The sequence below is a fragment of the Mesoplodon mirus genome (genome assembly GCF_964341445.2).
Source record: "Mesoplodon mirus genome assembly, chromosome: 16".
Lineage (NCBI taxonomy): Eukaryota > Metazoa > Chordata > Mammalia > Artiodactyla > Ziphiidae > Mesoplodon > Mesoplodon mirus.
The window spans coordinates 15,140,914-15,163,925 of record NC_138992.1 but is presented as its reverse complement, the minus strand read 5'-3'; the positions used below and the strand labels follow the sequence as shown (position 1 = coordinate 15,163,925).

General features: G+C 42.2%; 1 protein-coding gene across 1 annotated transcript in view; it reads left to right on the top strand.

Moving 5' to 3' along the window:
- Nucleotides 1-23,012, top strand: part of FER1L6 (fer-1 like family member 6) — a gene marked incomplete at its 5' end in the record, with an annotated part of 157,026 nt that overhangs the window by 115,765 nt on the left and 18,249 nt on the right. Inside the window, 10 exons of the mRNA XM_082601582.1 lie at nt 1,207-1,424; nt 2,900-3,022; nt 4,256-4,295; nt 5,495-5,607; nt 6,631-6,762; nt 8,183-8,308; nt 12,012-12,139; nt 15,856-16,026; nt 19,308-19,468; nt 22,134-22,276. Coding sequence (XP_082457708.1) covers nt 1,207-1,424; nt 2,900-3,022; nt 4,256-4,295; nt 5,495-5,607; nt 6,631-6,762; nt 8,183-8,308; nt 12,012-12,139; nt 15,856-16,026; nt 19,308-19,468; nt 22,134-22,276 — 1,355 coding nt within the window. The remainder of the gene's footprint in view (nt 1-1,206; nt 1,425-2,899; nt 3,023-4,255; nt 4,296-5,494; nt 5,608-6,630; nt 6,763-8,182; nt 8,309-12,011; nt 12,140-15,855; nt 16,027-19,307; nt 19,469-22,133; nt 22,277-23,012) is intronic.

The window sequence follows — 23,012 nt, the reverse complement described above, 5'->3', positions numbered from 1 at the left end:
TTTTATATTTTACACTTAGATCTTTAATCGAAGTAAAGATCTTTAAAGGGTTTAAGGTAGGGATCCAGCTACATTTATCTCCATAGAGTACATCATTTTCTTTCCCCCAGAGTCTACTACTTTCCCCATTGATTTGTCCTGTCATCTTTTTCATAAATCAAATTGGCATACGCCCCAAGTCCATTTCTAAGCTTTCTATTCTGTCCCACTGATCTGTCCATCTCTGTGCCCAGGACAGAGTAGGTGCCTATTAAGTGTTTGTTGGGTTGAATTTGCTATTGAAAAGTCAGCAGTAGCATGAAGGTCATGGCAGAAATGGAAGCTCCTGATTGGGCAGTGTTCCTAAGTACTGAATTCTACAGCACAAATGGAGAAAAGAGAACCTGTGACGCGGACCAGCTGTTCAGTTAAAAAACTCATAAAGTCCAGGGACATAGCCTTGCTCCCTATCATGCACGTGGACTCAGGTGCCCAGAGTTCTGCCAGTGTTTGGGGAGTTCACAGACCTCTGCAACCTCTAAGGTTTCCCCTGGTTAACACACTGGGGGAAGGCAATCAACACAGAGGACCTGTGTCCTAAACCTTGATAAACACGATTCCTATGACCACAGTTATTTAAAATGACTCTGAGGGATCAATAATAAGTACAGTCATTTGTTGAGTACATATTATGCCCCAGACACCCTACATCATGAGCTCTTTTATCTCCCAATGACATGGGTATTTTTACTCTCATTTTATAAATATGGAAAGTGAGGTTTCCAGATGTTAGGAACTTGTCATATTTGAATCCAGATCTGTCTGATTCCCAGTATGAGGTCCCTGAAATGATCACCCTGTATTGTAGACCAGTTGCCTGACCCAATGTACTTTCTTTTTTTAAGAAAAAAAAATTTATTTATTTATTTTTGGCTGCATTGGGTCTTTGTTGCTGCGCACGGGCTTTCTCTACTTGCGGTGAGTGGGGGCTACTCTTCTTTGCAGTGAGCAGGCTTCTCATTGCGGTGGCTTCTCTTGTTGCAGAGCACGGGCTGTAGCTGCATGGGCTTCAGTAGTTGTGGCACACCATCTTAGTTGCTCCGTGGCATGTGGGATCTTCCTGGACCAGAGCTCGAACCCGTGTCCCCTGCATTGGCAGGTGGATTCTTAACCACTGTACCACCAAGGAAGTCCTGACCCAATGTACTTTCATTTTGCCTATTTCAGATGCATTAATTTCCACTGAGCCTTCTGAGACCCCCAGCTCTGCTCAGGAGCTCCCAACAGATCAAATCTTTGTGGATACTGGGCCGCCTCCCACAGTGGTACCCGACTTGGCCCAGGTTCAGGCAGACAGCCTGGTTGATATCCCTGACCCATCCCCTATGCTGGAGACGGAACACAAACCTGCAGCCCAGGAGCCACCAAAAGACGGAAAAGCTAAGGTCGGAATGTCATCCCTCTTCATATTTACAAGGCACATTAGAGTTTGCTCAGAGGTTTTAGATACTAATCCTCCCACCTACTAGCTTTGTGACCATGGCAAGCAACTTCACATTTCTGAGCATTAGTTTCTTCATCTGTAAAATCGGGACACCGATACCCACTTCACAGCATTGTCATAGAATCAGATAAGTCAGTGTATGTGAAATTAAAGTGCTAGTCAAATGTGACAGCATTATTTAATTGAACAGAAACTCTTAATTCATTAGCTTGGAAAACAGTGGTTTCCTCATCAAGGCTTATTCCACAGATATTTTGAACCTACTTTGTACAACATCACATGGGACCAAAAAGATGCGTATTCTGGTCTAAATAAAAGTGAGACTTATCCTCAGTTAGCTGAGATTCTGGGAGGGGAGATGGATAAGTACACAAGACCATAAAATGGGGACATGAGTAATCTTTTAAGTCATAGTTTTAAGTGCAAACTCCTGATGTATCTAGCAACTGACTTAAAGAAGAAAGAAGGTTTAAGAAAGTCCTAAGAGATGACCTGCCCAGAAAATTGTAAAAGCTGAAATAAAAGGCACAGTAAGGTAGATGAATGGCTATTTTCTCAGGCTCTTCCCATCTCATCCAGGCTCAGCGTGATGCTCTGACAGCCCACGGGGTTCTCTCCATCCCACCAGCATTGTACCTGCCACTTTATGTTGCAAATTTCAGTTTGTTTGTTGCCGCCATAAAACTGTGGGCTTCACCAGGTCAAAGATGATTTTAAAAAATATCTCTGTATCCCCTGCACTTGATAGAGTGGCTGGAACACCGTAGATACCCGAGAGATGTCTGAGAGCTAATGGATGATAAGTACACGATAAATTTGGCATAACACAACTTTCTCCCCAAATGCTTCCCTTCTTCCACATATGCATCACACTGCTTCTCCTATCCCCCCATCACTTATGTTGTAGGTGTCATTTATTTGCACCTGTTCAAATCAGAAGTGATGCTAAAGGGGGATTGTCTACCTATGTCCCTAAATCCTCATGTCAGTGAAGTGAGCAGGTATTATTGTTCCTAGTTGAGGAAACTGAGAATCATAAAATTTCTATTTTTGTTTATATTACGTCTAGAAGCTAATTCCTTTTCTACTATATCACATTGTATCATGTAGCCTGCTTGTCTCCTCCACTGAATTCGAAGCTTCCCAAAAGTAGGGATGATGTCTACCCCTTACATCCCCAATGTCAACCACAAAATCTCATACCTGCTTGATAAATGTCAAATAAACTCCTTAATGGATGACAGATTATTAAACTTTTATTTATTTAAGAGGGACAGAGAGCTGCAATCACAAAACCTGCTGACACCTCCATCCACTTCCCCGAGGGTACCTACCTGTCCTCTTCCTTAGTAAACCACTTAGCCACCAGCATGCAGATCCTTGACACCTAACAATCCATCCTTCATCCCTTGCCAGGATGCCAGGAAACCTTCTCAGAGGTCTACTAGAAGGAGAAAGAGGACCATAGCGGATGAATCTGCTGAAAACGTCATTGACTGGTGGTCGAAATATTATGCCTCCCTGAAGAAAGCACAGAAGGTAGATTCTCTCCTGGCTGTGACAGTCAAGGCTTCGATAAGAGCACCACACCATTTACCACCCTCCCCCACCCCAAATCCTGCATTGTCTCCCCTTTTAAATTCCGCTATAGGTAGGCCCTACTTGGGTGTGGTTCTGTTAATTGCTGAAGGGTTCAAAGCCTGAAAGGACCAAGGGTCCAGAACTGCCAAATCCTTATTGTCTGGCTGGAGCTGGCCCTAGGACACAGGCTCTGCTGTAAATGCTGGCAGGATGTGGAGTCTATCATGGCATCCAGGGAACTGCCCACCTCCGGGAGGTCTAGCCAAGAGAAATAGGGCTCTGGACAGGTGGGCATCAGCGAAGGAGGCTTCAGGTTCACCTGGAGATTCCAGGTCAAAGGGCTCCAGGTCTCCAGCAGATTTCTAAGTTCATATGGGAAATTATCAAAGTAAAGGCAGAGGTCTTGGCCTTAGCAAATGGGAATAATCAGCAGGGCCTCATGCACATGGAATAAGACAGGGATTGAGTTATAAAGCCAGAGAACCAGTGGGGAGTGGGTCTGGAGACTCAGGCGAAAGCTCGGTGGCTGAATCTGGTAAGACTTCTCATCCTTGAGTAAAAATGGAAAGGAAAGTTATTCAGATGTTCTCATCTTATTTTATTGAGTAGGAACTCTTCTGATTCTTTATTTGGAAAGATCATCATTTCTTCATCTAGGACTATCCACAAATATTGACCTATAGTTAAATAAACAAACTAAATGTTTAATCCCTTCTTCCAAACACCCTCGTTTTACTACAATGGACACTACCACTTCTGGTGAGTGTTCAGCCCTTTCCTCTTTCTCTGCTAACCTCCCCAGTCCCAGGACAAACCCAACAACCCAACATGCCAGCCCATAAAACTCATAGTTGCAGATTGAGGTGATGCTCCAGGGATGTGGAAGAACAGTGGGGAGAGGGGTTGCTTTCCCAGCAGCTGAGAGGAGGCTGCACATAGAGGACGAGGACATCTACAGTTTGGTGGCTCTGGTTTTGGAGGTGTGGGCGCCTCTTCTTTAGGGCAGGGCATCTCCCTGCACTTAAGTCCTAGGTCTTTACAGTGAGGCTTCATCTGGGGGCTACTGAGGACTGTTTGCATATTCTTTTAAAATGCAGAGGGCTGAGATAATTGAATTAGAACTGTTAGCAGTCAGGGTTAATAAATGAGACAAGACAGTGTCCATCATCTCGTCTCCCTCTTTTCTCAAAGGAAAAGGAGAGCAATTCCAAGGAGCAAAAAGGCAACACAGGTAAGTGGCTGTTCTGGGGACATTTGAACATGCATTAAGGCCATGTGAGTGAGAAAATGATAAAATGGGAGCCATGGGAGCAACACTAGAGCCCAAAGCCCTCATTTCCCTAGTGAGGAAATAATCCCAGGAAGATGACAACACTTTAAAGAGGTCACATAGCTGATTTGAGCTGGATGGAGACCAGATCCCAGGTCTCCTGAGTTCATTTGAGTGCTGAAATCGACCCTTTGGCTCAAGTCCCTACGTTGACAGTCTTAATGCAGAAAGAGCAGAGTAAAAATAGGAGCAAGCTGGGATGGCAGGCCAAAACCAGCATGATAAACTTTAATACAGGTGACCTGGATTTAGCTTCCAAAACTCAGTTGACAAGGTGTGGGTAGATCTGGTTTGGCAGAAGCTCAAATGAAGAGCCCTGGGATTTGAAATGACCACAAACTTGATGTAAGCCAATGGTAAGTCTTGGCCTAAAAACAACAGTAACACCAAGTGCTGTTTCAGGTGGCACAAAAAGTGAGAAAACCAGAGCCAAGCTCAGTTCCTCAGGCCACTCCTATTAGCCTATTTAATTCTAAGACCAACCCCATGACATAAGCAATAGTATCTTGATTTGCAGATAGTAAAACAGAAGTACAAAGAGGCTGAGTAACTTGCCCAGGTTTATACAGCTAGAAAATAGTGGAGCTTGGGTGATTTTTCTCCAGCATCTGCTCCTAAAAAGTTACTGAATAATCTAAGTACATTTGTGACATTGTGTTAGACCCTTAGCATATTTGAGCCTGAGGTTGTTGAACTAGATGATTCTCAAGTTCCTAAACAGATCTGAGAGGGAATGTATCTAAAGCTTTGGTGTCACTCCATCCTGGGTCTGTTCTTTGCTAGCTGGGTGACTGGGCAAATTACTTACGCTCTTCCTGCCTAGCTTCATGAATTCTTGCATATGGCGGGGAAGGCCAACACACTGCCAGCCCCAGGGCATCCACTGACACTGCACTGCTGCATAAGTGGTATCTCCCCTGCTCCTTCAGTGCACGGTCTGCAGGGCTATGTGCAGAAATCCTACAGTGAAATGTTACTATTTCTTTCTTAAAAGAAGGGTCATGACACATGCCAGAGCAAAGGGAAAGAGGGAGCTTGACTTTGTTTCTTCTCATCTCAACAGCATAAGAAGTCTAACCATTTTCACTAAATATCCACAGAGGCAAAACCAGACGAGGTAGTGATAAATGTAGATGGCCCGAAGAAGAAGAAAGACAAAATACTCAAGAAGAAACTCAAAGAAAAAGAAATCCCCAACCTGGCTGTCTTGCAGGTGTGTGGACACAGCCATCTTGGCCATGGTTAGGGTGGGAAACTCAGAAGGTGGGCGTTCTTTTAGTGCTTCAGTCAACTCCAGCATACCTTTGTCTGAATAACTTACTTTGTCTTTGTTATAATCATCGATGCAGAGTAACAAACTAACAAGCATGCAAGCCAAGACCGTGGAGCTTGCTATTTTTCTATTTTCTACATCCTCCTATTGAGAAGGGGCATAACTTAACTTGGTTAGCCTGGATGCAACCATGTAATTTACAGTGTGTGAGTTCCCCTGGGTTCACCTCTTGGGGCTTGACATCATCATGCAGATATGTACAGACTCGAAATAGCAGGAGTTTTAACTCTTACAAAAGTCAGTTTTATCAGACCAGTCCTAACATTAGCCAGAGGCTATTAGCTAGAGGCATATTGATGGATATGAAAATTGGCATTATGAAAATTATGTACCTAGATAATGAAGTTAGATAAGTAATTTTGATGGGAAATTTGAATAAGTGATTTAATTTTATTACTCAATCAAAACCTCAATTCAATTTTCCATTTCTAAAATATATATGTAATTTTCTGCTTGGAAAATTCATGTCTACATGCATTATAATAAAAACAAATATTCCATCATTTTATATGTGTTAAGAATGAAATGTTCAATGAATAGTTTTTAATTTGGATGTCCTCAAAATATTGTAGTCTGTATCCAACAATCAATGACATCAATTAGCTATAAAAAGCTTTGTCACATTTATACTTTATATTATATTTAAAATATTGTTGGTTTAGCTATACTTCTTGGAATTTCAAAGTTTATCAAAAACGTTTTATAAATTTCAGAGTGGTACTTAGTTCTAGGAATGCCAAGTCAATCATATTCCTTATTTTGCTGAAGATAAATTAACAGCGCCTCTTAGATTTTTCCAAGGGGCATATACGAAGGCTGGTTTTGGAGAATCTTGGCAGTTTTCATTAAATCAATCCTGGGCTTTCCTTCCTCTGAGTACACTCTTCTCCCTTTTTCCTAAAGATATACGATGGGGATCTGGAGAGTGAATTCGACAATTTTGAAGACTGGGTGAAAACCTTTGAGTTGCTCAGAGGCAAGTCTACTGAGGATGACCATGGCCTTGACAGAGACCGAATCATAGGAAAGTTTAAGGCAGGTTCCAAGGTTAACCCTTTTATCTGGCTCTCCTGTCCATAAATGTCGGATATGACTCAATTCTGTTGGACTGTGGTATGCGATGTCTGTAAGGAAAATCCTTAATCTCTCTGCAGGCCCCTCCCTCTCTAGAACCCCACAAGACCTAGCCCCAGTCTTTCAAGGTATTTGATTTGCAGCCAGTAAAGTGGATCAGAGCTCGGTCTGTGGAATATGAGGAGGCAGAGTCCTTGCCTAAAGGGATCACTTAAGTTTACTCTGCTTTTCCCACTCCCTGCCCTACCAAACATATGATTTACACAAGCCTATCAGCTGAATGATTAAATTAACCAAACAACACAAACCCTTCATCTGGCAGACTTACGGTGTCAGCACCACAAAGCAGTAGCCGACACTTACTAAGAACCTACTGCATGCCTGGGCCCTTTATATGAAGGTGATGTGTTGGAAATCACATGGGCATTGCAGCTTGACAGTCTGGGTTTAAATCCTCATTTAGGATTTAAATCCTAACTAGCTTGTGATCTTGAGCAGTACTTGACCTCTCTGAGCCTCGGCTGCAGCATCTGAAAATAGAAATACTGAAGCCAAGATTGAATGAGATAATGGGAGAAAACACTAGCTCAGCACCCTGCATGTAAAAGGCACTCAGGATTCCATCTGATGCTCCTATTCATTTCTCACATAACAGCCCCGTGAGGAGGGTGGTACTGTACCAACACTGATTCACTGATGTGCCATGAAGAAGCACAAATGCAGGAGGGTTATGTGAATGGCCTGAGGACATCCAGGGGACAAGAGTAGCACCACCCCACGTCCTGTTGGGTCTCAGTCTGTGCTCCTTTTCCCAGCGCTATGCCCTAGACATTTTGTTGTTGTTTTTTTTAATTTTAAAAAAAACCTCTTTATTTTGAAGAATTAAGATTCACAGAAAGTTGCAAAGATGGTAGACAGAGGTCTAGTGGACCCTTCACCCAGTTTCCTCCATTGTTTACATCCTATGTAAATATCAAAGCCAGGATATCCACATTGATAGAGTGTGTATATAGTTTTATGTAATTTTTATCACATATGTAGCTTTGTGTAACCACTACCACAAACAAGATACAGAGCTATTCCATCACCACAAAGATCTCCATCATGCTACCCCTTTATAATTATGCCCTGCTTGTGACCGTCTCTATCCTCTGGCAATCACTGACCTATCCTCTATCTTTATAATTTTGTAATTGCAAGAAAGTTATATAAATGGAATCCTCCAGTATGAGACTTTTGAGATTGGCTCTTTTCACTTATATAACGTCCTTGAGATCCATCCAAGTTGTTGCATGTATCAATAATTTATTCCTCTTCATGGTTGGTTTTCAGCGGGGCATATGACTATCTTGTTTCAATGGGTAGTGCTTTGTGGTTCCAGGGCTCCTTCTGCATCTACAAAAGCCCCAAGGATTCCGGCATCAAGAACAGCAAGCAGCTGAGAATCCAGCAAGGGATTCCATCCAACCACCCCATCAAAGTCCTGATCAGGGTGTACATTGTTGCGGTGAGGCATCCTTGTTTACTCTGAGGGGTCGTCTTAATCTCCTAGAGCTGCCATAACAAAATACCGTAGACTGGGTGACATAAACAACAGATACTCATTTTCTCCAGTTCTGGAGGCTGAAAGTCCATGATCAAGGTACCATCAGAGTTGGTTTCTGGCGAGACCTTTTTTCCTGGCTTATAGATGGTCACCTTCTTGCTGTGTCCTCAAATGGCCTTTCCTCTGTGTGTGTGTGTGTGTGTGTGTGTGAGAGAGAGAGAGAGAGAGAGAGAGAGAGAGAGAGAAGAGGAAATCTGTTGTCTCTTTCTCTTCTTGTAAGGCCACCAGTTCTATCGGATTAGGACACCACCCTTATGACCTCATTTAACCTTAATTAGCTCCCTAAAGGCCCTATCTCCAAATACAGTCACATTAGGGGTTAGGGCTTTGACATAGGAATTTTGAGAAAACACAATTCAGTCCATAACAGAGGGTATGAAGTTTGGTTGGTAACATGGACCTTTGCTGGCTTTTCACTGAGCGAAAATATTTCCCAGGCTGAGAGGACTGCTCTGTGTAGCTTTATTTGCTCCCTGTGGTTGCCTGCTAGCTGGGCAGGAAACCAAGTAGCACTGAAGCAGGAAGCTCACAGGCAAGACAGAGGGGAGAGCCAGGGCAGAACAGGGCAGCTGCCACTGTGCAATCCCCCCCCACCTCCGGGGCTCTGCCTCTGTTCGGCTGCAGTCAGAAATTCCATTTCCAGGGTATTTCCAAGAAAAATATTATCTGCCCTAGGCTTCCCCCTTTCCAATAATAAGAGCACTAAACACTAATTGTGAAACTTTTGGCCTGATTGCCAGGAAGCTTGGGGCCAAATTTGGTGCTCAAAGCAACTGTGTGCTAGACGTTTATGGTTCATGTATTTGTTTTCATCTCCTGACCTTGGAGTTGATTTTCATAATCTTACTTGATTGTAGTCATCTTATTTTATATAAACTCTTTGCTTAAATTGCCTAAAATCTTTTTTAGAAACCGAAATGAAACATAAAACAAAGATGATTTATTCTTTAATGCTAGGGGACAACTAAACATCCCCTTTCTATCATGCATTTCTCATGTTTCCTTTGTTATTAGCAGCAACGTCATCATGGCCATGACCACCATGTGCCAGGCATGTTCTAATCACTAAGGATATCGTGACGGAAAAAAACACAGTGCCTGCCCTCGAGGAAGTCACAGTCTAGTTGGAAAGATGAGAAGTAACTTGTAAAGTTATCCAATAAAGGATAAAGGATCCAATAAAGGATACTACAAATATCCAATAAAGGATACTTGTAGTATCCTTTATTCATTCATTCAACAAATATTGGGAAGACCCTGTCCTAAGTCCTGGAGTTAATGTAATGAACAAGACAGACAGTACAATAACTTGTAAAGCATTATTGGCAATGCCAATAGTCTATATTAAACACCCACCCACAGGATAGTTTAGACTAATCTTTTCAAAATTTTGTTCAGGAAATCACTCATGTCTTGGGAGAGATAATTAATATGGATTCCTCTGGAAATAGATCATGTATTCAAATAAATTCTAGAAATGGTGCATATAGTAATTCATTTCCCTTCTCCAACACCTGAGATTCACAAAGCTCATTAGCATATTCAAGGCTCTGAGAACTCCAGAAGCAAAGAAACCTATTTAACTGTTGAATCTTTAACAGCATTTTCAAAACTTACTGCCCACACCTACTTTTCCTCCCTACAGGAAACAGTGCAGAACTCAGGTTCTACGGGACATATTTTGGGGAACCCAGAAATAAGAGTCTGAATAGTAGGAAAGAGAGGGAGAAATCTTTTTGGCTTACAAAGACTGGAGAAGGATTATGATTATTTATTCATTTAGCAAATATCTACAGCACACTTTTATATGTATATATATGTATATGTATATATCTATATCTATACCTATATTTCTATATAGATATAGGTATAGATATAGATATTTATATACAGGTACCCTCTAGACAAAGACCAAGAATGCAGATCAGGTTCCTGCTCAGGAAACAGTGTGGAAGAAGGAGAACAGGGGCTGGAACTTGAGGACCAGCAGGTCTTGAACAAATGAAGAGTCAGAGGGTGGCAGCCCTGGGTTGTAGGTAGTAGGATAAATTATGGACAATGTTTTTCATTGACATTTCTAGTAATGGTGATTATGTGTGGTTTGCTCTCTTACACTAAGATTTAATTAACTAAATAATAAGTTAATTTAAAAATCTCTTAATTTAATAAAACACCAAAGAAGTAGAAAGTAATACTACTTAAATTTTGCATGGAGAAAGAAATCAAATCCCCCCACCTCTGCAATTCCATCCCCAGAAATTTACCCTTCTTATGTATATATACTCTTCTTATGCAAACACATCTCTATCTATTTACACCTGTCTACAACTACACCCAGGTATTTACTTAACGGAGTCCAGCTTCATGTATTACATGTTGATCTTCTATTTTCTTTCTTTACTTAGTAATGTACCTTGGACATTTTTCTAGATCAGTACGTATAGGTCTTTCTCATTCCTATTAGTAGCCACCTAGTGTTTTCTTGAATTAATGTAGTATCCTTTATTCATTCACTCAACAAATATTGGGAAGACCCTGTCCGAAGTCCTGGAGTTAATGTAATGAACAAGACAGACAGTATCCTTGCTCTCATGGAGATTATAACTAATTAGGGGTGGTGTGGGCATTAGGAGCGTATGAAAATAAACAACAGACAGATAAATAAGCAAGATGAATATCAGAGATAACTGCTAAATAAAGAATTAAAATTAGGGGAGGTAATCAACTATACTTCAGTAAAAAAAAAAAAAAAATTGGGCAACGTGGTGACAAGAGTAAATGGGGAAGGGACAATTTTGGATGGAAACCAGGATCTTGACCACTAGACCATGGGGCCAGCAGGGGAGGGACAATTTTGGATGGAGTTTCTCCCTAAGTAATTGACATATAGGTTGTTCACAATTTTTAGCTATTAAACAACGTTCTAATGAACAACTTTGAAAACATAGCTTTGTGTGCTTATACCCTTCTGTCTGTAGGACAGAGTCCTAAAAATGAGATTGTTTCTTATCCAGCTCTCATCTCCGCAGTTTCTCCATCTTCTCCATGTCCTTCCTCACCAGCTCCCTACCCTGGTCCTCCCTGACAGAAACAGATCGTTACTCAGCTGACCAACGCTAAATGCAAGACTGACGGGGTCATGGATTCAGAGTCCACTATTTCTGGGAGGAGGCTTTAGGTCTACCCCATAATTTTACGTATTAATCTCAGAGAGATGACATGTTTTGCCCAAGATCACATGACTACCTAGAACTGGAACTCAAAATTCATGCCTTCTGCTTCCTGGTCCAGCAGGTTCCTCATTACTCTGTGCCAAGGGCTGCTTTCCACTGGGGAGACAACTCCAGAGAAAGTAGGACTTGGGCAAAGCTGATAACTTTTCTTTTAACAGCAGAGTAGAGAGGCTAAAACAGTGGTTCTTAACTTTAGCTGCACACTAGAATCATCTAGGGAGCTTCTAAAGATCCCCAAGTCCAGGGCCAATTTAATCAGAATATCTGGGAATAGACCTCAGGCATCAGAATTTTTTAAAACTCCCAGGTGATCCCGGTGCCAGCCAGTGTTGAGAACCACTGGACCAAAGGGATTTTTTTCTCTTCTCCAGGCATTTAATCTTAGTCCAGCGGATCCAGATGGCAAATCGGATCCCTACATTGTGGTCAAGCTTGGCACAACTGAAATCAAAGACCGGGACAAATACATCCCTAAACAACTGAACCCAGTATTTGGAAGGTCAGTGGCCATCTGGGTCTCATTGCATTGTCCTCTCTGCATTTGTTCTTATGGTGCTTCTGTAGGGTGTTTGGTGTGGATACGTGTGTGGGTCTGAGTAAACAGTGCAGGAGATTAAATGCCGACTCCTGCCCAGGATAACAGCCAATCAAGCCTCTCTTCATGGAGAAGGGCTGAATTCTTTCCTTGGTCCCTTCAGCAGCTTGGTTCTGCATGGTCTTCATGGCCATGGTTTTCCAATAATGATTTTCCCAGATCTCAAATTTAAGACACCACTTGAACAGTCACCAGATTTAGCCTCCTGCCTTGGAGAGAGTTCCTTTTTACAAACAAGATAACCAAGGCCCAGAGAGGTTTAGAAACTTGTTCAAGTTCACACGGCTCATAAGTAGAAGAGAAGGGGCCAGATGTTTGGTCTTTGTCTTCTCCCAAAGAGATTTTTCCATCATATCATCTTGCAGTTCATTTGAGGTGACCCCTGCAGTCAAAAAGTGGAACTGCACCCCGCCTGCGTTTTGTTTTCCTGCAAAGTGTTTACAATGCATCGCACTTGTGTTATGTTTAGGTGAAACAGGCATTCTCCAGCTCACAGCACCCCTGCCACCCCAGTTGTCTTCTAAAAGGGGATGTCACACATTTATGTGCCCTGCTTGGGTTTGTGCCCTTGACTGCCGGTAACTCTGGAGTCAAGCAGACCTGGGTTTCACTCTGCCACATACAGGCTGAGTAACTTTATGCAGACAGCTTAACCTCTCTGGTCCTAGTTTTTCTCACCTGTAAAGCAACAGCAGTGATACTTGGCTCTCAGATGCCTTTAGAAGGTTAAATATGACAAGCACCTAGCATGTCGTCTATGATAGTGCATGCTAGCTACTCAAAACTCATTCGCTTCCTTCCGCTCCTCCTTTGCACACATCTTACGTGTATTTAATGTCTTCTTTTCCGGAGTAACAAGGAGCACGGGATGAAATCTTTATCCACCTCATTTAAATTCATTCACACACTTGTGATCGCTTTGGACCCTCTGACATGTGATCAGCACCAGCCTCTTACATTTTATTGCTCCCAAGGAAATCAGGCAATAAACAATCTTGCCTGTTCAGATGAAAGAGATGGATTAAAAAGACATGCTGGGGAAACTTACCCTTGCTTCCCTGATAGGGAGATGACCTTTATCATTACCTGCTGTTTACGTAACCGGCACTTCATTTTGTCAAGTGCTTTGCAGTCACGGTTTATGAGCTGCTCTCACCACAGTGCCATGAATTAGACTGGTTTTATAACCTCCGTTTATGGCTGTGGTAAACAAAAGAAGAGGATGGTGGAATAGTCCCTCCTGCCTATGGCATTTCAGAGCCTCTTCCAGAAGCCCTCCAGGTGTGGGTGCTTTGTTGGATGTATATTTAATTGTTACTCAGGGGCAGACATTGTTGGCTCAATCTGTGTTCCAGCAGGGAGAGTGGAGGGCTCTCACCCCCGACCTGGGGTCTGGGGAATTCCCCTTTGAGACCTCCCCATAGGAGGATGTCACAGGCTCCACCCCTGATGCCCTGGCCCCTGGTCTGCTTTACTTTTCTTCATAACCTGTGACATGAATTGGTGTGTTTATGTGTTTATGTCTGTCTTCCATCTCCCTGCTAGAATGTAAGCTCCATTTGTGCAGGGACTTGGTCTAGTCTGTTCAATGCTGCATCCCCAGCACCTAGGACAGGGTGTGGCACAGAGCAGATGCTCTTTAGATATTTGTAGAATGAGCAAATGAACAAACAGATTGACAAACAACCCTTCAGGCAGTTTTCAGTGGGATTTCATGGAACCCCATCATCCTGAGGGGCTACATATCTGAAGAGTTGGTCGTTCCTCATTTTCTTAATAACCACAGTGCCTGGCACATAATGGATATCTCATAAATGTCAAATGAACAAGTGATCAATAAAAGAATGAATGAATGGGCAAAGAAACAGTGAGATATCTTTGCTCTGAAGCTTTCGGTACTGAATGTTTCTCCAAGGCTCAGTTTTCACCCATTTCAGGATGCATTCTCTTTTCTCACACCAATGCTGTTTCTAGGGATCCTATCTCAATGACACACACACGTTGGTATAAGCCTAGTTTATCCCCGAATGACTGGAAGTCCAACCATGGTGAGCTGTTTTTGGTAGTTTTTCTAAGGCAGCGCTAATGACAATTCAGGAGAGGTGACCCCGTGAGCACGTAACACACAACTCTGGGAGATGGACCAGAACGGTTGAGCCTTCTGTCCTCGGTCATGGTTGCCAGGGGCAGTGAAGCACTTAATAAGTCCTTCCTTGGTGGCAGCAGCTTGGTGATGGCCAAGCTCAGAGGTGGCTGGGGGCTTTCAGTTACAGGCACTGGAGCTGTCCAGCATCTCTGCTTTTTACTCTCTGGGAGGGCTAATTGGCTCCAGGCTGTGCTGTGATTGCTGTCTCTACCAACCTGGAGAGTGAGAGTCAGGGCTAAGTGGACCTGACCATGACGGCAGCAGCCCAGACAGGACTGAGGACAGGCAGGGAAATAATGGGTCCTCTATTCTCCCCTCCTCTGCACATCCTCTCTGTCCCTTGTTCCCAGACCAGCCTCCCCACCTTGTCCCAGGGCAGACAGAAACAGGAACAACTGGAGAAACACTGGTGTATCCTTGATTTTGTTTTCAAGAACACATTTCCCTAAAATGCAGGCTTTCACTCCCAGTTTAATTCTTAATTATCTTCTCTAACGCTCAGTAGCACAGATAATGCATTGTCACGGGAAATCCGACAGCATTGCTATTCCTTTCAACACTGCATTGGGGTGAGATTGTGGAAAGAGGATGGTACCAGGAGTTAGGAAACTGGTACTTATCCCAGTTTGACCTGATTTATGATCCTAGGAAAGTCCCTTGTGTTCTCTGGATTTCAGTTTCCTTATCTGTAAAATGAAGCGATTGGATATGGTGATTTCTGAGATCCCTTACAGTTCAAGGAAACATTTATTGTGTCTACTCTCTGCAGGTGAAGTGCAGCCTCCAGTAATGTGGAGATGAAGAGGGCAGGTCTCTGTTCTCAAGGGGCTCAGAATAATCTTGTAGAGACAGCATTCCAGTCCTGCAAGTCTATGTTCTAATGATTTTCCATTGTCGATAGGATTTTCATTTCAAATAAACCCAGCTGGTATTCCCTGATGAAGCAACAATGGAGGAGAAAGGGAATGGTAAATTATTGGGTACCAGGTTGAATGCCTGGAAGTAAAATCTGTGTTTATACAAACACTATCACATTTAACCACTCTGCTATATTATAAGGAAGACATATTTATCCCCATTTACACATAAAGAGGCTGAGAGGGATGAAATAACTTTCCCAACGTATTACAACCGGGAAGTGGCTGATTCAAAATCCAGATTAGAAATCAGTCCTGTTTGAGACCAAAATCTAAGACTTTCCTCTCCCTCTTGCTGTCACCCTAGTTGAAGACTGCAAGGCATGGCCCACAAAAGAGGAGATGATCGGCTACTGGAAAACTGACAAAAGAGTTGGAAATTGGTTGCATCTCAATGAAAAATTAAACCACATAAACACCCATTAAGTAGTAACTGGGTTGCTGAGTGTTTAGTGAGTTCATATGGACTGTATGTAGGTGGGCTAAAGGTGAAGCAGGGAAAAGTTCTCTGTATCACCAAATGCTGTTGATTCCTAAAACCTCTGCTTGGATGGCAGGTCATTTGAGATCCAGGCCACATTCCCAAAGGAGTCCTTGCTGTCTGTGCTGATCTATGACCACGACATGATCGGGATGGATGACCTCATTGGTGAGACGAGGATTGACCTGGAGAACCGCTTCTACAGCAAACACCGAGCCATCTGTGGCTTGCAGAATCAATATGAGATGTAAGTTATTCCTCCCATGGAGACACTCTTGGTGTTCTGAGGCTGCTGCCCATGCGCTGGGAAGGCCAGCCAAGGCCCAGATTTAATATCTCAGATGTGCTCCATGTCAGCAGGGCTGGTTCGGGGAAACTGCTCACTGCACTTGAGGGTACTTGGGGCTGGGGAAGCAAAACTGATTTAGAACCCAGGGCAGGTTCTTCAGGAGTCAAGAGCTGAATTGTATTTGTTCATTCGATCAGCTGGGCCTGGTGGACAGAGTTCCCAGTGGGGAATGATGCTAGAAGAATGACTAACATAATACAAATGCCAATATCCTAGTTCATTACAACAAACACTCAGGAGTGCTTACAATATACCACGCACTTTACATGGAGTATCTCATTCAATTCTCTCAAAACCCATTAAGGTGTTATCCCCATCTTACACATGTGGGAAAAGTGGGTCCAACTCTCACGCTTTACAAAGATTTTTGAATTCTGATTAATTTTAAAATATAAATTATCAGCTTTATTTTTACTTTTATTAAGGCTTTTAAAATAACATTTATTTCTTAAAAGCTAACGTGCAGGGGCTTCCCTGGTGGCGCAGTGGTTGAGAATCTGCCTGCCAATGCAGGGGACAGGGGTTCGAGCCCTGGTCTTGGAGGATCCCACATGCCGCAGAGCAACTAGCCCCGTGAGCCACAAATACTGAGCCTGCGCGTCTGGAGCCTGTGCTCCGCAACGAGAGGCCGCGATAGTGAGAGGCCCGTGCACCGTGATGAGGAGTGGCCCCCACTTGCCACAACTAGAGAAAGCCCTCGCACAGAAATGAAGAGCCAACACAGCCATAAATAAATAAATAAATAAATAAATAAATAAAAAGCTAACGTGCACAATAGGAAACCAAAAACACAAGAAGCAAAAAACAAGGTCATCCATAATCACAAGCAGTTTACCATTTGATATGTCCTTCTAGGTCTTGTTTTTGTATCTACACGACCAAACGTCCATTTTTATGTAATTAAGATCATACAGTTATGTATCATGCTTTTTCACACACCATGAATATTTACTATTTCAAAGTCCCAAAGCTATGAGTATTTTAATAACCAATAATACACTACACCAACTCAATCTGGAAGGAAAAAAATGTAATCCTGCCTTTCTTGGTGACAAAAATTTCATAAAAGACAAAAATAGCAGCAGGCCTCTAAATAAAGATATTGGCTGAGTTACGATCAAAATACTACATTCCCTTAATGTTCAATTAAAAATGAGACATAGAGCAACAGAGACCAGCTTTATTTTTTAAAGTATGATATATTTAATATCTTAAGAAGAAAACTCTTACAAATACCAGCTAGGAAAATATAAAAACATCCATTAGATTTCCATGGTACAATTTAGAAATATTTCTTCTGAATATAAAGTAATATATAGTCCCTGTAGAAAATTTAGGACATACGGAAAGTATAAAATGATGCTCAAGTTATTTTATCCAGAGATAAAATTTACATTAAAACATTTGTGTGTATTTCCTTTTAGTATTTTTTTCTATGCTATTTCCCCCAAAGTTGGACTCATACTATCCATGCAATTTTGTAAGCTTCTTGTTGGACTTATACCCTTATAAGCATTTTATGATGTCATTAAATATTCTTCAAACTCATTATTTTAATAGTGGTATTCCATTATATAAATTTGCTATAAAATTATATATAACCAATTTCCCTTCCTGAATTTCAGGGCATTTATATTTTTCTTTCTTATTCCATTAGAAATATTGCTGCCATGCACATTCCCATACAAAAGCCATTGCAAACCTTTCTGATAATTCATTCAGTGTTCATCCATAGATATGGACTTATTCCATTAAAAGGAATGCACACTTTAAAGACTTTTAATATATATGTCCAAATGGCTCTCCAGAAGGGTTGGACCAATTTACACTCTCATTAACACAGTCTGAGCATCTATTTCCTCCATGGCATGATTTTTCAGGCAAGTCTCTACTGCTGGCCTGTTCTTCTCTGAGCCTAGAAGGCCGGTTCAGTTTTGGGACTGTAGTGAATTTATAAGCCTCCTGCTGTATTTACATCGTTCTCAAGTACCTGAGAGGGTACCATTCAGATAGTGATTAGCTGTGCTCACTCTGAAGTCGGTAAAGGAAGCCACAAGCAAACATGGTGGATCTTTTGTTCAGGAGAATTTCCTGACAGTGGAACTGGCAGGGACCAGAATAATTTAGTCAGGGAAGTTGTTCTCTGAAGTTTTAAAAATAAACAAGAGCACTTATTTCTGGGGAGGCCTATGTATGGCTCTGGGGGTGGCTTGGAATCTTTTCAGGATCCTCATATCTCTGGCCCAGTGTAGGAAAACTGCGTTATAGCCATGTTTTGGTTTATTTCAATGCTTAAACAAGTTAAATTCTGATGAATCCCGCATCCCAGGGAGCAGAGAAATCCAAGCTTATCTTGGTCACGGTTCCTAGGGAGCATCTCATTACAAGTTAATAATTTTTAACCAAACAGCTAGTTTTTAAGGGAAGAAGGGGTTGAAAAGATTTAGAAACTCACCACTAGGAAATAACTGATTAGAGAAATGGCACATCAAGACTTCCTGCCTGTGACACGAGTCTACAATATGATTTTGGCGGAGGAGGAGAAGGGAGGAAAGAAGCAGAGAAATTGGAAGGATGAGCTAGGCTTTCTTCTTAGAATAAGTAGCAGCCAAATAGCTATTCTGCTAGGGACAGAACAAACTAAACAAAAACTACCTGCAAAGAAATCCACAGAGACAGAAAGCAGATTGGTGACTGCCAGAGGCTGGGTGGGGTAGGGGCAGTGAGGCATAATTGCTTAATGGGTAGAGGGTTTTCTTTCGGGGTGATGACGATTTTTTGGAACTAGATAGAGGTGGTGGTTGCACAACATTGTGAAAGTACTAAATGCCACCAAATTGGTCAACTTTATAATGGTCAATTTTGTTATGTGAATTTCACTTCAGATTTTTTTTAAAGGATGCATTTCTTTAAAGAAAGTATCCAAAACTACCTGGAAAGAATGTTTATGTCAAGCTACTCAGAAGTTCTGCCTTTTGTACAAGCATACATATGCAGAGGTATTGACCAGAAAAGAGAGAAGATGATAAAACGAAAACACTAGCCCCAAGCATGTAGAAGGTCAAGTTAAATCTGAAGGATTAACACAGATCATACTTAGGTGGTCCTTTTTACCGGGACCTCAGATGTGGCTCCCGGGGAGGCTGGACCTCACCCTCCATCCCTCCTCCACTTTTCAGAGAAGGATACAATGCCTGGAGAGACACATCCAAACCCACCGAAATCCTCACCAAGCTCTGCAAAGACAACAAGCTGGATGGCCCCTACTTTTGCCCTGGGAAAATACAGATAGGAAACCAGGTCTTTTCTGGAAAAACAGTCTTCACCGAGGAGGACACAGGTAACTCCCCCAATGTATCCCACTGACATGGCTCTTCTTTTGAAAAGCCTGCTTTCAGTGGTATTGGTGACTGAAGATAATGCTCATTTATTGTAAAATTAATGCATGCTCACAGTAGAAAATATGGAAAAGTAAGGAGGAGGATGAAAATCACTCTTAATCCCCAAATTCAGAGATAACCATGGTGCGTGCTGGTATATTTCTTTACAGAAATATAAATTTTGCACAGTGTGTGTGCAAAATGGCACATTTTTACATAATTTTAAATGTACCATATCTGTAGTTTTATACTCTGCCTTTTCTATTTCCAATAGATTATGACAATTCTCTTCTTTGAAACAATCCTTGATAATATTCTATTGTATGGCTGTGACATTTATTTCCATTGTGTCCATTTTTGTAGTGACACTTAATGCTACCACAAACATCCTTATACATATTTTTGCATATTTCTGATGTGTCTACAGTATATATCATATAAGTAGAATTGTGTCAGAAGATAAATACCTTAAAATTAATATTACATAAAATAAATAATTGGACACAACTCAAATTACCCCCATAAGTGTTATACCAACAAATCTCCTGTTTCAACACCAAGAAACAGATTTTTCCATATGAGCAACATAGGACATACCAGGAAGATCCCATAGAGCCTTTCATAAATTTAGGATAAGAAAAAAAAGCCACCTTTACTTTAAGGATATAGAACAATTTCTGTACTGTCACACCTGTCCATTGATGCTTAAAAATTACCTATATAGGGCTTCCCTGGTGGCACAGTGGTTGAGAGTCCGCCTGCCGATGCAGGGGACACGGCTTCATGCCCCGGTCCGGGAAGATCCCACATGCCGCGGAGCGGCTGGGCCCATGAGCCGTGGCCACTGAGCGTGTGCGTCCGGAGCCTGTGCTCCGCAACGGGAGAGGCCACAACAGTGAGAGGCCCGCGTACCGCAAAAAAAAAAAAAAAAAAGTACCTATATATGGTGCAGTGCTCCTGATGCAAAAAGCCCGATTAAGTACACGCTACAAGGTGTTTTGACACTATGTTGATCCCACCACTTCAATGCCAAGATTTCTTTTTACCTTGTTGTTTTGGCCCCAAGAACTTCTTAGAGGTTCATGCATGCAGAGTTATTGACATTTAGTGTATTAATGATATTGATGAATTTCTGTGAGAAAAATACTTTTTCATAATATACTCTATTAAGTCACTTTAGTCCCTTGGTCAGTATTCTACATTTCATGATTAAACAATTTACTTGCCCACCAAAACTCTGAAATTATATTCATTAAGATCAGTTTTGACTGATTAAACTTTTTGACAAAGATTTAATTCATTGATTACTTGTTCATCCCTATTGACTTTTACTGATTGTAATGACTGCTGTTGGGAGATTTTTTTGGTTAAACCTGGTTCAACTTTCCTATGTCGAATTTGGCCATTCTAAACTCTGTTCAAGAAGATTTTATTCTTTCAACAATTTTTGTCTTATTTTGTGAGTATTATTTCTCCTGGCAGTTTTTGTCATGAATTACCTTTTTTGGTAAAACGATAGATCAGAGAATCTTTTCTGGAGTAAGTGTTGGTAGACGGGAGATCCCAAGCAATAATGAGGAAAGTCAAAAGACATCCATGAGCACATATTGTGCCTCTTTCACCACGTTGCGTAGGGTCACACTGGTTCTCCAAGCCCTCTCCCACTATGGTGTTAGCAAACAGTTTTATGTCTCCAGGAAACATACCCTCTCTAGTCCCTTGAAGCCACGTTTGTGATTCATAGACTCTGAAGGAGTCTGATTCAAGGGGTGAAGGGAGTCCTGTACTCCAAGGCTCTGGCTGTGCTCTGGACCTTTTGGTCAGCCCATCTCATTTCCCACGCTCTTAACTTTCTTTTAATGAATTTTTTTTTTTTTTTTTTTTTTTGCGGTATGCGGGCCTCTCGCTGTTGTGGCCTCTCCCGTTGCGGAGCACAGGCTCCGGACGCGCAGGCTCAGCGGCCATGGCTCACGGGCCTAGCCGCTCCGCGGCATGTGGGATCTTCCCGGACCGGGGCACGAACCCGTGTCCCCTGCATCGGCAGGCGGACTCTCAACCACTGCGCCACCAGGGAAGCCCTAATGAATTTTTTTTAAACTGAAGTATCGTTGATTTACAATGATGAGCAAATCTCTGCTGTACAGCAAAGTGACTCAGTTATACACATATATACAATCTTTTTTTAAAAAAATATTCTTTTCTATTATGGTTTGTCCCAGGAGATCAGCTATAGTTCCTTGTGCTATACAGTAGGACCTTGTTGTTTATCCATTCTAAATGTAATAGTCTGCATCTACCAGCCCCAAACTCCCAGTCCCTCCCTCTCCCTCCCCCCTCCCCCTTGGCAACCACAAGTCTGATCTCTAGGCCTGTGAGTCTGTTTCTGTTTTGTAGATAGGTTGGCTCTCTTAACTTTCAATCTCTTTCCCCTTCCCACCACTCTACTCCTACCTCTTTCCAGTCTCTCGTCCTTTTTCTCTTTCACTGTCTTTTCTCTCTCCCTGTTCCTTGGTATATTTAAAAGAACCTTTAAGGGAGTGTTTGAAAATGCATCTGACAGCCCCTGACTATCCCCTTACAAGAGCAAATCTGACAAGTCTCTTTATTTTTCTCTCTTCCATGCAGATGAGATGGTGGAGTCGTATGAGCACTTGGCCCTCAGCGTTTTACGCTCTTGGGAGGATATCCCGGAGGTTGGGTGTAGGCTGGTTCCTGAGCACGTAGAAACTCGGCCACTGTACCACAAGGATAAGCCAGGAATGGAGCAGGTAGTGGCCAAGACAGTTCTGGTCCCAATAAGAGTGTTCATCCCCGAAGAGAATGACTTTTCCCCTACAAGTTAATCTTGTGTGCCGTATAATAATGGTTCTCAACCAGGGACAAGTTTGCCCCTCCTGCCCCGGACGTTTAGCAATGTCTCAAATATTTTTGGTTGTCTCACGTGGGTGGGGGTGATATTGACATCTAGTGGGACGGGACAGAGATGCTGCTAAACATCCTATTCTGTACTGGGCAGCCCTCCACAACAAAGAATTATTCAGCCCCAAACGAATGCTGAGATTGAGAAACTCTGTCCTAAAATCAGATTAGGATTTAGTGCTCTTTCCCTTTTATGATTTGAGTTATCAAGTTCTTTCTGAAGAATCCTGACATTTGAGAAACTTCAAAACTCATCTGATGTGCCCAAGACCTTGTGCAAAAATCTATCAGTAACCACACAGCCCACTAGTTTTCCCAAAGAAGCAATAGATGGAGGCTTACCTTGAAGAACTGGCAAAACAAGCTATGTGGAAAAGATAACTAGAGATCTGGCTTCTGAGTTAGAAGGGAAGAGAAGACAACTTTATTAAGAGGCTTTTATGTCCTCGGCCCTTTACAGAAATTATCTCACCTAATTAGGATGGCCATAGATTTATTTATCCAAATTACGGCCATTTTGAGAGGGAAAGAAGGCACTATGAATAATTAACCTGGGGGCTTCCCTGGTGGTGCAGTGGTTGAGAG